Source organism: Crocodylus porosus, unplaced genomic scaffold (genome assembly GCF_001723895.1).
Source record: "Crocodylus porosus isolate Cpor-Errol unplaced genomic scaffold, CroPor_comp1, whole genome shotgun sequence".
In the NCBI taxonomy this organism is placed as follows: Eukaryota; Metazoa; Chordata; order Crocodylia; family Crocodylidae; genus Crocodylus; species Crocodylus porosus.
The window spans coordinates 2,863,151-2,877,434 of NW_017728946.1; the positions used below are offsets into that span (position 1 = coordinate 2,863,151).

The following is a 14,284-nucleotide window of genomic DNA, read 5'->3' on the forward strand; positions in this document are numbered from 1 at the left end:
AGAGTAAATTGGATGTTTATCTTGCTGGGATCCTATGACCCCAGCTGACTTCCTGCCCTTTGGGCAGGGGGCTGGACTCCATGATCTTCTGAGGTCCCTTCCAGCCCTAATGTCTATGAAATCTAGTGTAAGAAGTGGTCAGTGACATGTAATTAGTCCTTAAGGCACATGAGATCAAGCTTGGGAAGTCCTGGGACAGCCTCTCTATCTAAAAGATAAATACATCAAGGCTTGGCTGGAAAGTGAAGCAGTGATTACCCAAAGAAAGCAAAGTTGATATGGGCTGAGGGGGCTCCAAGGGCATCGTGGCTGCCCCTGGAGATAAACACAGTTGCAGTATCACCCAAAGAAATCCTTGACTCTTGTGTAATTTTTGGACTGTTGTGGCTATAATATGAATCGTAACACTACCGTAACGTTAGACCCCGACTCCCTGCGGTGCCCAACAACTAGGGAGATGATGGTCCAATTGCTCATGGATCCAGTAGCTCAGGGAGCAAACACCAGCACACACTGCTCACAGCAGCTTTATTCAGAATGGAGACAGCTTCAGGCAAAGGTCCAACAAACCGGGGACCTGCACTGAACATTAGTTTTTTTTTTTCCCCATATTTATACACTTTGGTTTATGCTCATTAACATTTACTCCACCTTTTGTCCCTCCTTTGTTCCACCCATATTCCCTCCTATCTCACGCCACGCTTCTGTCTACTGTTTATTTCATTAGCATGGGATTGCCTATGCATATCATTCAATTACATGTCTTTTTGCTATGAGCAGACGCTCAAGACCATGAACCTGACTTCCTCTGGTCACCTGCTGTTTCTTGCTGACTCGTTCTTCATGTCCAAGTTCCTACTTCTGCTTTATTTCCTGACAGTAGCTGGTGGTCTGCATCTTGTTCTCCTTGCACAGTGAGCTATATAGCTTTACAACACTATTCCATTGTTAGGAAAATGCTTGCCTAAGCTTTTTGCAATGTTACTTTTATATAGCATTCTGCCTTGTGGTTAGCAGCTTTGCTGGCCACAGCCTAAAGCCTTTTATTCAGCTGCAGATTCAGTGTTCCCCAAGATCCAAATACAGTCACCCTAACGCATAACATTTAAAGAATACTGTTTTCGGTAGAAAAATTGAATGAACTTTTCCATTTTGAATGACTTTTGATTCCACTGCATAGACAAGTTGTTCTCAAAAATTGTTTTGCCAACAATAGAAAGGACATTCTTGAAAGTCACTGAACATCCTGAAGTTGAGATGCATGACTTTGTTCTCTCCACTAAAGCATCTCAGCAACTGTGTACAGCAGCTGCCTCATTAATACAGAATTGGGTTCTAGTGCAGTTTTTCAGGTCACTGCACTGGCATGCTGTGTCAAGGGGCATGATAGGTCTCTGCTGTGTCGTGGAGGCATGAGGCCTCTGCTCAATCCTGTGGCTCTGCTCCCTTCCTCCAATAGCAAGGAGAGGAGCAATCAATGAATGCTCCCTGTGGGCACAACAGATCAGGGTGCCAAAAGCTGGAAAGCTTGCAGGGTAGCAGCAGCCAGAGGGTGGGGTGCACATAGGGATGCGGAGGAAGAGTGCTGCATTATGAGGTGCCTGAAAGACTACTATCCTGGATCATGAAACATTCCAAAATGGTACAAAATAGTACTTGTTCTCTCCAGTGCATTTTTGTCATGATTTGGCCACTTTTGTAGCATTTTATCTTGCATGTACCGGGGTGGGAAAAATGCAGCCCATGGGCCGGATGCGGCCCCTAAATATTCAGAAAATTAATATTTATCTGCCCCTGTCTGCCTGTCATGTAGCCCTCAATGGCTTGTCAAAACTCAGTAAGTGGCCCTCCACCCGAAGTAATTGCCCTGGTCTATACATTCACCATTTGAAATGCTTTGAAGGTGATTCAGAGTTGTTTGAAATATTGCAAATGTTACATCTGTCCTTAGCCATAGCAATTTCTCCTTTTGATAGAAGCATAGAAAGACCCTTGGAGAGGAAATTATATCTTTTCAACAAGTCTTGCTGTCACTTGTGATAAACTGGTTGTCTTTGGTGATTTGAGCCAGAGAGTAATCCTCAGCAAATGTGCAAGATGCATCGTTTGCTTAAATATTTTTAGTTTCAGTTACAAGAATTGTTCCTCCTAATCTTTGTACTTGCTGATTAGCTTTAGACGGAAGTAATTTATCGTAGTATTTCCGTCTCTTTAAGAACTATCAAGAATGTGCTTTGCATTAATTCTTCATGAATGCAGTAGAGAGCAAAGAGATTTTTATATCAAATATTGAAGAATATTCTTGTTTTACATATGAACCATATTGTTTGCTATTAGCTATGCAGCTGGCCAGCAAAAAATACTTTTTATCTATGTTTTTAGGTATTGCAAATGAGACTGGGGGGATCACCTTGATTCCCATTTCAATGACTTTATCTCGGCACCCCAAAGTGGAGAATAATGATCAAGTTCCCCTTACAGCCCAAGCTCTGACTAGTGCCTCTCCAAATCAGTCCCAAATGAATCAAGCACAAGAAACGCATCATTTACCAGGAAGCAAACCAAAGAAAACTGGTTCCCTAGCTCTGTTTTACAGAAAGGTAAAGGTATCATGGCCAAGATGCAGTCTATGTTAAAGATTTATTCTCTTCTTCTTGATTTCATTTAAACTTGTTTCTCAAAATGGTTGGGTTTTTTCATTATAATCCCGTATTATAAATTACTCTTCTTTTGTCACTAATAATGACACTTGGGGGAATGATTTTAAATTGTAGGGGCAAAAAATCTTTTCACATTTACCAGTGACTGTGAGATGAGTTGCATTCTGATTTCTTTGATTGACTGCTACAGTAGCTACACATTTTGGGTGCCTTTGATTTCCTATACATGTTCTTATTGCCTCCCAGACTTGTGGGTGGGACAAACGAGAAGGAAGTTGTCTTGCAGCTGGCAGGCATTCAGATGCAGTAGACTATTTTGACTACATAGTTTCATAGTTAGTAGGGTCAGAAGGGACCTGAGCAGATCATCAAGTCTGACCCCCTGCCATGGCAGGAAATAGTACTGGGGTCAAATGACCCCAGCAAGTTGATTGTCAAGCCTTGTCTTAAAGACCCCCAGGGTAGGAGCCAGCACCACTTCACTTGGAAGTTGGTTCCAGATCCTAGCCGCCTGGACAGTGAAGTAGCATCTCCTGATGTCTAACCTGAATCTACCCTCTGCCAGCTTGAGACCATTATTCCTGGTCACTCCTGGCAGTGCTCAGGGGAACAGGGACTCCCCCAATGCCTGCTGGTCCCCTCTGACTAGTTTGTAAACAGCCACTAGATCCCCCCTCAGCCTTCTCTTCTGGAGGCTGAACAGTTCAGGTCCTGTAGCCTGTCCTCACAGGGCCTGCCCTGCTGACCCCTGATCATGCGAGTGGCCCTCCTCTGGACCCTCTCCATGTTGTCCACATCCCTCTTGAAGTGCGGTGCCCAGAACTGGATGCAGTACTCCAGTTGCGCCCTTATCAGTACCGCATAGTGGGGGAGTATCACCTCTCTGGGACCTGCTTGAGCTGCATCTGTGGATGCATGACAAGGTGCGGTTGGCCTTCCTGACCGTGTCCCCACACTGCCTGCCCATATTCATCTTGGCATCAATGATGACTCCAAGATCCCTTTCTGCCTCTGCACTGATGAGAAGAGGTTCCCCAGCCTGTAGGTATGCTGCTGGTTCTTCCACCTTGCACTTGTCAGTGATGAATCCCATCCTATTCTCATCTGCCCACCCCTGTAACCTGTCTAGGTCTGATTGTAACCTATTCCTTCCTTCTAACATGCCAACATCCCCCCACATCTTAGTGTCATCAGCAAATTTGAACATGGTGCTTTTTACCCCCTCGTCCAAGTCACTGATGAAGATGTTGACCAGTGTGGGCCCGAGGACCAAGCCCGGCGGAACCCCACTGCCCACATCCCTCCAGGTCGAAAATGACCCGTCCACCACCGCTCTCTGGGTGCAGCCCTCCAGCCAGTTGGCGACCCAATTGACTGTGTAGGTGTCAACACCACAGTCCCCCAGTTTCTTAATGAGAATGGGGTGAGAGACCGTGTCAAAGGCCTTCCAAAAGTCCAGAAAGACTATGTCCACTTCTACCCCTGCATCTAAGAATTTGGTGACCTGGTCGTAGAAGGCCGCCAGGTTGGTCTGACAGGACTTGCCTCTAATGAACCCGTGTTGGTTGCCCCTAAACATAATCTCCCCTGCTGGCCTCTCGTGGACATGTGCCAGAATAATTCTCTCAAAAAGCTTACCTAGGACTGAGTTAAGACTAACTGGCCTATAGTTCCCCGGCTCCTCCCTCCTCCCATTTTTGAAGATGGGAACCACATTGGCCTTCTTCCAGTCCTCTGGCACCACATCAGAGCACCACAAGTGCTCATAAAGGCGTGCCAGGGGTCCTGCAATGACCTCAGCTAATTCCCTCAGCACTCTGGGGTGGAGATTGTCCGGACCAGCTGATTTAAATATATCCAGTCCCTCCAGAAGTTCCCTGACTAGATCCTCCCTGACACTTGGCCTTGGTGCGCCTCCCCTGGGGCCTGAGGGTGGGGGGGCTGATCTGGTCCCTGCTCAGGAAAATGGAGGCAAAGAAGTCGTTAAACAGCTTTGTTGTGTGGTTTGATGACCAGATTTCCTAGTGTGTCTTGCAGGGGCCCCATGTTACCCGGAACCTTCTTTTTGCCCCCTGTGTATTTAAAAAAGGACTTCTTGTTGTCCTTGATCTGGGAAGCTAGTCGCAGTTCCATCTCCACCTTGGCCTTCCTGACTGTCCTCCTGCATCCCCGAGCAACCGCAGTATAATCCTCCCTGGTGATGGTCCCTCCCTTCCACTGGGTGTAGACTACTTCCCTTTTAGCTAGACTACTTCTATCTTAATTTCAGTGTTTTCTTATAAAAGAAGTGACATCTATTTCCTTGACCCACCTAACAATCCTGATTTTTCTAATTTATGTGGGGCTGCACAAAGCTACAGTGGCTATTGTTTTGGAATAATTTTAGCTGATACATTCTCATTTTAAACCTCTCCTCTAATTTGTGGCCCTGCATATACATTTGATATATAAAGCCTATCAATTCTAGACTTGTGGCTTTCATAAAATCATAGAAAAATAGAGCTAAAAGGGACCTCAGGAGGTCATCTAGTACAACCCCCTGCTCATGGCAGGGAATCATCTCTGACTAAACCATTCCAGATCAGTGTTTATGTAACCTGGCACTAAAAACTTCCGAAGATGGATATTCTACAATCTCTTTGAGTTTGAATATGCAGAAAGTAGGATTTTCGCTTTTATGTATAGATAGAAAATACATATAGCAGTGGTTCTGAACCTTTTTAGACTCAAGGCACCCTTTCAGAAAATGCCCGCTTTTAATTTTCACTCATTTTTTGACTGCAGAAAATAATCCAGCATTTCTTCTGTTGCCAAGAACTCAGAAAGATCACAACAGATCAGAACATTATTAATGTTATGGATTTCTATTTGAAATTTCTGGGATTATCTTGTGAACCATACTTGCACACCTAATGGTACTAATATTTCATGGCACTCATGAAAGGATCTTGAGGCACCCTGGTTGACAGGGGGTTTTGTAATTGCATTTACTAGGAGCCTGTGAAACCAGTGGAGTGGGAGCTAGTCATTTTTCGGTGCCAAGACTAAAACATTTCTTTTTAAGCCAAATGCTTTTTGCCAAGTAGTGGCTGTATTGTTTTTCTTCATTCTGTTTTGTCATTTTTGCTTGCTGTGGAGTTTTTGTCTGGAAACGGAAAACTGCTACTGGTATCCAGAAAATGACAGGTAGCAATATTTATCAAATCATGCAGGTTGGAGTAGAGGTCATTCAAAATATAGTTTCTAAAGTGCAGAAAGTAGCAGGCAAAAAATTGCTAGCCAGAATGGGTTCCTTTCATTGCTGGCATGTCACATTTCATAGGCTTCAAATTTCAAGATTCATTTGAGCCTCCGTTATTGTGCTGTCTTCCATCTCAGGTATATCATTTGGCAAGTGTGCGTTTGCGTGATTTGTGCTCAAAACTGGATGTTTCCAATGACTTGCGCAGGAAGATATGGACATGTTTTGAGTTCACATTAGTTCACTGCACTGATCTAATGAAAGACAGACATTTGGATCAGCTCCTCCTTTGTGCCTTTTACATTATGGCAAAGGTAAGACATAAGTTTTAAGAAATATTTTACCTTTATTAGATAAAGTTTAAAATATATTGAAAATTTACTTTAATTTTGATATTGGCCTAAGGGGGGAGGCAGAGGTGTAACTGGGAATTTTTGGTGCCTTCAGCAGGGGGGAGGGAAGGAGGAGGGAGTTGTGTTTAATACTGAAGTGTGGGTAGTGTAGGGTGCTGAGCATGAAGGAGTGTTACTGGAGACCCCAGTGGCTGTTGCTGCCATGGCACCATCTACCCACACACTGAGGCTGCTCCCTCCATTGCTGAACAAGCTTCCATACACCAGTGGTGGCTACTGCTATGGTCATTACTGCTGCTGCCTCATAGGCTCCATACATACCAGTGGCAGCTGCTTCTCAGGTTCCCAGGGGCCAGCATTCTGATAAGTGCTTTAAATTGGCACCCAGGGCTGTTGTTGTACTTGCCCACCCTGAGTTACATTACCGAAGGGGGATCCTTTCAATATGTGATGGAACACCATTGTTGCTTCCTTTTCGCTTTACAAGACCTCTTTCATAGGCCCCTGACAAACAAATTAAATGTGCAATGGATCTAAAGTATTTTATTCCATATCTCACAAATTGTGTGACCTGTCATGCCAAACTTTCAAAATCTGGCATGGCAGGATGTATGATTTTTAGGATCTGGAGTAAAATTCTTCTGATCCCATCACATGCCCAAACTTTTAAAGGCTTGCTGGGCAGCCTGACATTGAGGATCCAGTCCCCAGTGCTGGGCTTCCTGGTGTGGCTTTAAACTTCCTGGCATCAGAGACTGGATTCCCAGTGCTAGATTCCCTGCACACCAGAAATTTTAAATGGACTTGGAGGCAGAACCAGAGATTGACTCTGAGCTTGGCTCCCTAATTACACTTTAACATGCCACACTTTCAAATTCAAGTGCAGTACAAATCAACCACATAGGTGTTCCATATTTAATGAGAACCAGCTTAGTTGCTGGTTTGCCATTTTTTATTGCATAATACATTGGTTAAACATGTGGCATGTTACAGTTTATCTTATGATTAATTCATGAATTGTGCAAAAAATGTAATGTCTGCTATGGGTCATAGGGGACAATGTTGTGCTCATTCTCTAGAAGGGACTGCCTCATGTTGCTCGTCTTTACTGCTCTGCTGACTTTCAGGTCCATACAGTAAGAAATAAGACCCAGAAAGAGCTTGGTACAGCTATGCTGAGCATCAGGCAAAAGGCTGCTGGGGCTAACATCTTTGTGAATACTTTACTTTATTTTTGGGAAAATGTTAATGTTTTCCACTGCAGCATGTTAAGGTTGAGGAAGGCAATTAGTGGTATGCATCATAAAAATAAAATATTCTGCTAGGAAATAGAGAGAGATTTGGGAAGCTTGCTCATGTTGTTTTGAAGCACTATTAAACTAACCTCACTTACATCAGTGTTCCAGTTTCATAACCCAATTTCACTCTCTAACTCTTAGAACTGCTAGCAAATGTAAACAAAATCTGAGACTGCTGCACATTCAGGTGAAAAACTGACACCAAGGCAATACACCAGTTTAATAATGTAGCAAGGCTGTTTTAAAATGAGCTGCTCAGTGCAGCCCAGTAGGAAAGAGAAATGAGAAAAGACATTACCTATGGAATGGAATTGTCATTCAGGCATTTCATTACTGTAAGCAGTCTTTTAGAACTTGAGGGCCTTGTTACACAGTAATATTGGGCAGCCCCTGGAGTTCTTAACTCCTGGATTGTTTGCACATTAACACCTGAAACTAATTTTAAGTAGAGGTGCACTGATATATCAGCGCCATATCAGATCAGCACCAATAAAAGGAAAACTAACATTATTGGCTTTTTTGGCCGGTGTAGCCGATAATGCACCGATAAATATAATATGCCTTCTGGCCAGGGTCCCTAGATGCTACATGTATGCATGCAGCCACAGCATGCATGTGGGCAAGACTGCAGCTGGGCAGTGTGGAGAGCAGCACCTTTTACCTGTGGAGGGGAAGGAGCATGGGAGGCAGATCGATTTCTCACTTTGTTCCTGCCCCCTACGGGCCCAGATTGGGTCCACTAATCCCCTGCCCTCTCTAACACCCCAGATCCTGCTCATTGCCTACCCCTGTCCCTGCCAGCTTACATGTTGCTGCCTATACTGTATCTATCGCAGGGGAGCAGGCAGAGAAGGATTAATCTGCCTGCCCAGCCACAGCTGGGTTATCCCTTCCCTGCCTGCGGTCCTGGCACAGATTGCCACAAGTAAGCAAGGGGGGCACCCTGGAGGGCATGGGGGGAACCTGGAATGAGACAGTGGGGTGGGGGGCAGTGCAGTATCTTACTTTTGTCCCCTGGGCCCCTGTTGGCCTGAAGTGCGACTGCTCCAAATTCGAGCTAGCACTAACTCCACTCACCTTACACTGGGAGGCATACAAAATATTATCACGAGGCCCTAAATCAGTTTGGATGCTGCTGCCAATATCTGTAGAAAAATAAAACCATAAAATAGTGTGTTCCCCCTTTTCTTACTGCCAAATGCAGCAAATACTTTCTTTTTCTTGGGTCTCACTGCACTGGAGGTGCTCTTAACAAGTAAGCTTGGAATTTAGATATGTTTTTCCTTTGTCTTTATTATGGAAACTGTTGATCATCTAACTGAATACACATGGCTGAAAACTTAGCATGAAACAAATGAGTGATGCTGTCTTTTAATGTTAAAAGTATGCTTTAACTAAAAATATATATGTGCCTGCCTGACCTAGCATCTCCTTCTGGAAAACAGGAAAGCTAGAGTATATTGAAGGACCAGATGTCCTATTTTCAAATACCACTAATACTGTTACTTATGTATTACTCCATAAGCTGTTCCCTTCTATAATTCCAATTTGTAGACAGTTTCTGAAAGGGCGAGGAAACAAATAATTCTTAAGCTTCCTGCAATAAACAGACTTTCCAAGTTTAGATAGGCAATTGCAATTTGTTTAACTTATTCTCTTTCAAATGACTAAATTATGCTTTTAAATAATATACAGACTCAGCATAAATAGTATATTAATGCTAACAAGAAATGTATACAATGTGAAAGAAAATGTTGATTATATGAAACATTTTCCTGAAATCTGCAACATCACAATAAAACTACTAGCTAAGTTGTATAACAACAAAATGTGTTGGAATCAAGCTTTCATTTTCTCTTCCTCCCTAATTGCAGTGAGACTAATTGAAGTATGCTTTCCTATCCTTCCCTATTTGAAAAAGGGAAATGGAAGTTGGGGATCAAGATAGGCTCGCTACCTTTTTCAAACTCCGTGAAACCTACAGAATCCATAATACAGTCATTGTTTTTCAACATATTAAAAGTTCCAATTCATGAATACTGCAGTGGAAAGAAAAGTGAGATTGCTATTCTTTAAAAAAGCAGAACACCCTTCTGAAGGCCACTAGAAGTGAAATTGCCCAGTATTGTATAATATACTTTTCTGAATCTTTTTATTTTTTAAACAAAATGGGATCTTGAAGACCACGGAGAAGACAGTAGACGCTTATTTAATAATTTCCTTGTTTAAATGTGTGTAAATACTCTCTCAAACTCCATAGCTTACCAGTTGTACTTGTTATGAATAGTTTGTCTTAATGGGTTTTTCTTTTCCAGGTGACCAAAGAGGAAAGAACTTTTCAGGATATTATGAAAAGTTACAGAAATCAGCCACAAGCAAATAGCCATGTGAGTAAAGAACCTATTTCCTGGAGATAAATGTTCTTTTTCAAATGCATTTATATTAATGTAAAGCTAAACAGTCATTAATGTTATATTCATTTCCTTTGAACTCTGATTTCATCTAATCTTCTTACTTCCTTGTGTTCCTGATAGCAGTATTTTTCTCCTATATACTCTAGGTTTATAGGAATGTCTTGTTGAGAAGTACTCCTACAGCTGTTATGTCAGACAATAAAAATATAAACCAAGATGTAGAGATGACAGATGGTGGTGAGTTACTATGTTCTGTTATTTGATCGGCATCATAGAGAAATAGAGCTGGAAGGGACCATGAGATGTCATGTAGACCAACCCCTTACCTGAAACAGGACCATCCCCGTACAGAAAATCCCATGCAAATCTATTGTTTAACCTTGTAGCAAAACTACAGTTAACCCTGACACAACACGAGACATGATGCCATAAGACATAAGGAAAAGCAAGGTCATCATGGCAGCCAGCATTTTACTGCTATAACTGTTATTAATTATATATGCATGCCCCTGCTGTAGAGGAAGACAAAACCCACCACAGTCCATACCAGTCTGAGCACAGGGTATGTTGGGTGGTTATGTATATGTCAAGGGGTGTGGGGGCAGGGTGTGGATGTATGGCATTTGTGGGGTGTGAGGGAGGGTGTGGGCACCCCCCACCCCCAAACACACACACATTCCCCTCATGGCACAGAAGCAGCAGGCAGGGGTGCTTAGGGCACTTGTGCCTGGTGCAGGTGCTAGTGCCTGGAGGGATGCAGCTCCAGCTAGCACCACACATTGCAGTGAGGGGGTGCAGCCTCCGCTAGACCATCTCTCTCTCCAGCGCTCCCCACACGCACTGTGGCGCTGGAGCCAGCTGTCTTCCCACATGCTGCCCATCTGAGCTCCACACTGCCGACGTCCCCCCGGGTGCGTGGTCTGCGCTGCCTCCAGCCCCAGCCCCATGCTCTGCACTCCTGCCCCTGCTGTTTCCCTGCGTGCTGCACGGAGTGACCTGCAGGCAGGGGCATGTCCCCTGGGGCTGCAGCAGTGGCAGCAGAAACCCTGCCTGGAAGCTGCGTGCTAGCCAGGCGGGGCCCTTCCTCCCATGAGGGTGGGAATGAGATGCAATAGGGCATTTGTGGGGGGTGGCATATATATCTGGGCACCTTGCTTGTGGGCAGGGCACAGTTTGCTGGTGGATCCCATGGGCTGGATGAAAGTGATTGGCAGCTGTATTTTGCCTGCCCCTATTTTTAAAAGCAGATGTTCAGGTTCCCTGATCTCAGGCTTGCATTGCCTTAAATCCTTAAACCAGGAGTGAGCAGTTAGTTTGGCTGGAGGGCTGCTTAATGAGTTTTGGTGATCACCATCTTGGGACCAGAAGTCTCACCCTTAATCCCTGACCTTTTGCCACCGGAAGTCATGTTCCACACCCCCTAGTCCATATATTGAGACTGAAGCCTGCCCCCCTAGCCCCTGACGTTTGTCATTGGAAGTCCCTCCCGGGTCCCTGGAAGTATTCCTTTTAGACTGGGGGGGTTGCCACCTTGGAACCAGGAGGGGAAAACAAATAATCTACTAAAAGTAAAACATCTACTATAACATACTTTATTTCAAAAAATATTCTTGTCATGATTTGTGCTTATGTAGTGTATATAGAGATGATGGCATAATAGTTCAGAAATAAAGTCTTACTCTTGTATATTGTGTGGGAGACTATTTGGGGTGTGATTAGAGGGCAGGTATGTGTGTATTGTGGGAGGGTTGTGGTTTATAAGAGGGTGTGGCTGAGCGTGTGGAGGTGTAGGGTACATTGCAGGGAGGGTGTATATCAGGGAGTTGCGGGGACAGGGTGTGGGTTTGTGGGGTGTGAGGGAGTGTCCTGACTTGATTCAGATTTTGTATTGGGGATGCTAGCGCACACCCTGACCCTGCTTCCTGCTGCCATGTGCAGCCAGAAGTGGTAGGAAGCCCCACCCCCCTGCTTCCCAGTGGAGTCCCAGCAGTTGCACATGTTGGCACGTCATTGCATGGGGCTTCCCCACAGTGATACACAAGTGTTGGGAGCTGCAGATGTGCTGCAGGGAGTCCCATGTGATAGAGGTGGGCCAGCTTGGCTCTGCTACTTGCTGCCATGTGCAGCTTCTAGAACTGACTGGAGCTGCATGTTGCCAGGCAGTAGCACCTGTGTGGGCAATGAGTACCCCGAGGGTGCATCACCTGCTGCTGCCGCTGCCGTGGCAGGAGGTGTGTGCACAATAGGGGGTCCCCACACCCCTCACATCCTCCCTCACACCCCCACAAATCCAATACATCCATACCCCACCCTCCCAAGCTCTGCACTCCCTCTGCCCCCTGGGTGTAGACTCTGCAGTTCTGCTAGCCCTAGTGCCATGCTCTGCACTCCTGCCCAGGCACAGCTCCCCCTTCCCAGCCCTCACCACTTTTTTACTTGGTGCCTGGAGCAAATGTTGCAGCAGGGGCAGGAGGAGGAGATGCTGGAGGTTGGGAAAGCCAAGTAGATCCCCTAGTGGCTGCAGCAGTGGCAGCAACAGGCGTGCTTGGAACCATATGTGTTGGCTGGGCTGGGCCCTTCAGCACACGAAGGTGGGAACAAGATGCACAGATTGGGCAAGGTACAGTTAATTGGTGGGCGCCTATGGGCCAGATGAAATTGTATGACAGACCAGATCCAGCCCAGGGGCCATATTTTGCCCACCCCGCCTTAAACCCAGGACAGTGGTATGCTGGGAGCATGACATCGGGGGGAAAGCTCCCAAACCTCAGGTTTATGGTACCTCAGAACTTTTAAAAGGCTCAGTGCAGCCCATCTGCACCACTCCTCTTGACCATACCAGCTCCCTGCAGGCCAGTATGTTCAAAGGTTGCCAGGCATCTGGGTTACGTTATATATAGAACAGCTTTGTGGCTGGTTTGTCATTTTATTGTGTCTTAAATATCTTGCATTTGTGGCATGCTACCACTTTTTGTGTGATTCAGTGCATTAATCACATCATAAATACAATGTCTGCAGTGAGCCTGTGAGAGGTTCCTGTCTTCTTCTGAACTAAAATAAAACTTCACATCAGACTGATGCAATGAGGGCTTTTCTGGAGAAAGAATGGGAAGCTGGTGGAGAATGGGAAGAATCTAGAATGGGAGCTGGTGCCTGGACTGGTATCTGTTTGGGGTTCAGACTTCCCAATATTAGGCAAAACAAGAACTTCTCTATTTCTCCCTCCCCTCCCCCATAAAAGAGAGGAATTCCCCCCTCCCCCCCACCTTTCCTGTTAGTTAATCTCTCCTCTCAAGCAGAAAAGGAAATCCCTGCTGCTGGATTTCTCTCAGCTAGCCTGGATTCAGTGTGCATGTAACTACTGACTTAGTGCACCTCCATACCTCTTCCATAGTAACTGTTTATTACTGCAGGTTGAAAAAGGTAACAGATAGGAAAGTTATACAGCTCAGTCATGTGTAATTCAAGAGTAAATTACTCCAGGTTAGCTGTAATTATGGCCTCATAAAGACATTCAGTTTATCCTGAGAGAATCACTGCTCTCTCAGGAGAAACTATTAGCATACAGCTATTCAGGCTTTTTCTCTTAGAGTAAAATTGCTGTTTCAAGAGAAAAGTAACCTGGGAAAAACCAGGGTTAAATCACTCCTGGGACAGTTCTCTGGGAAAGCAAATGTCTCTATATACTGTGTGAGAGAAAAGCAGGCATAGGGAGAATTACCACGCAGAGTGAGGTATGGTAAATTCCTGTTTCTTTACTTACTACCAAGAGTGCATGTATAATGTACACTAGAGATTAAATTGGCTTAAATTGTTAAGGTTTTATTCAGTAGTGATCCAAGTTACTTCTGGAGTTAGCAGGAGAAAACATAACAGATATTAGACTGGCTCTAAAATTATTATTGAATGTTTATGTTGTATGCCTGTGGAGGAAATTAAACTTTGTGTTGTGGTTCAATCAGAACTGACAGAGCCAGCTTTTCTTTATTTAGGGCTATACTGTGATCACAGGGAGGATTTCATATAGCAAGGGGAATCACCCACTTGTCTGTTTCAAAGGAATCCTCCTCCTCCCTAAGTTTTCAAGCAGTTCTAAGACCAATAAAGACAGGAAAAAAAATACAACCTTGGAGAAACTAAAACAAGTTTACTTAATTGGACATCTGTGCACAGGGTAATAAGAAATGCAGGATTTCTTATCTCAAAACATGTAACTGAAATAAGCAGTATCAGCACTTCTGGTCTCTGTCTGTTTTTCTAGTCAAGTAGGCCAGAAGCCCGACTAAATTTACTCCTACATTCCCTAATTTTTTTTTCA

At 44.5% G+C, this 14,284-nt stretch overlaps 1 protein-coding gene across 5 annotated transcripts in view; it reads left to right on the top strand.

Annotated features, from left to right (window-relative positions):
* RBL1 (RB transcriptional corepressor like 1) overlaps nt 1-14,284 on the top strand; it is a 73,166-nt gene that overhangs the window by 52,632 nt on the left and 6,250 nt on the right. For 4 of the 5 annotated variants that reach the window (XM_019550744.1, XM_019550746.1, XM_019550747.1 and 1 more), the window contains 4 exons: nt 2,383-2,600; nt 6,039-6,215; nt 9,868-9,939; nt 10,113-10,203. In XM_019550744.1, coding sequence (XP_019406289.1) covers nt 2,383-2,600; nt 6,039-6,215; nt 9,868-9,939; nt 10,113-10,203 — 558 coding nt within the window. Of the gene's footprint in view, nt 1-2,382; nt 2,601-6,038; nt 6,216-8,777; nt 8,808-9,867; nt 9,940-10,112; nt 10,204-14,284 lie in introns of those variants that run through there. The other variant, XM_019550748.1, reaches the window with a different exon arrangement.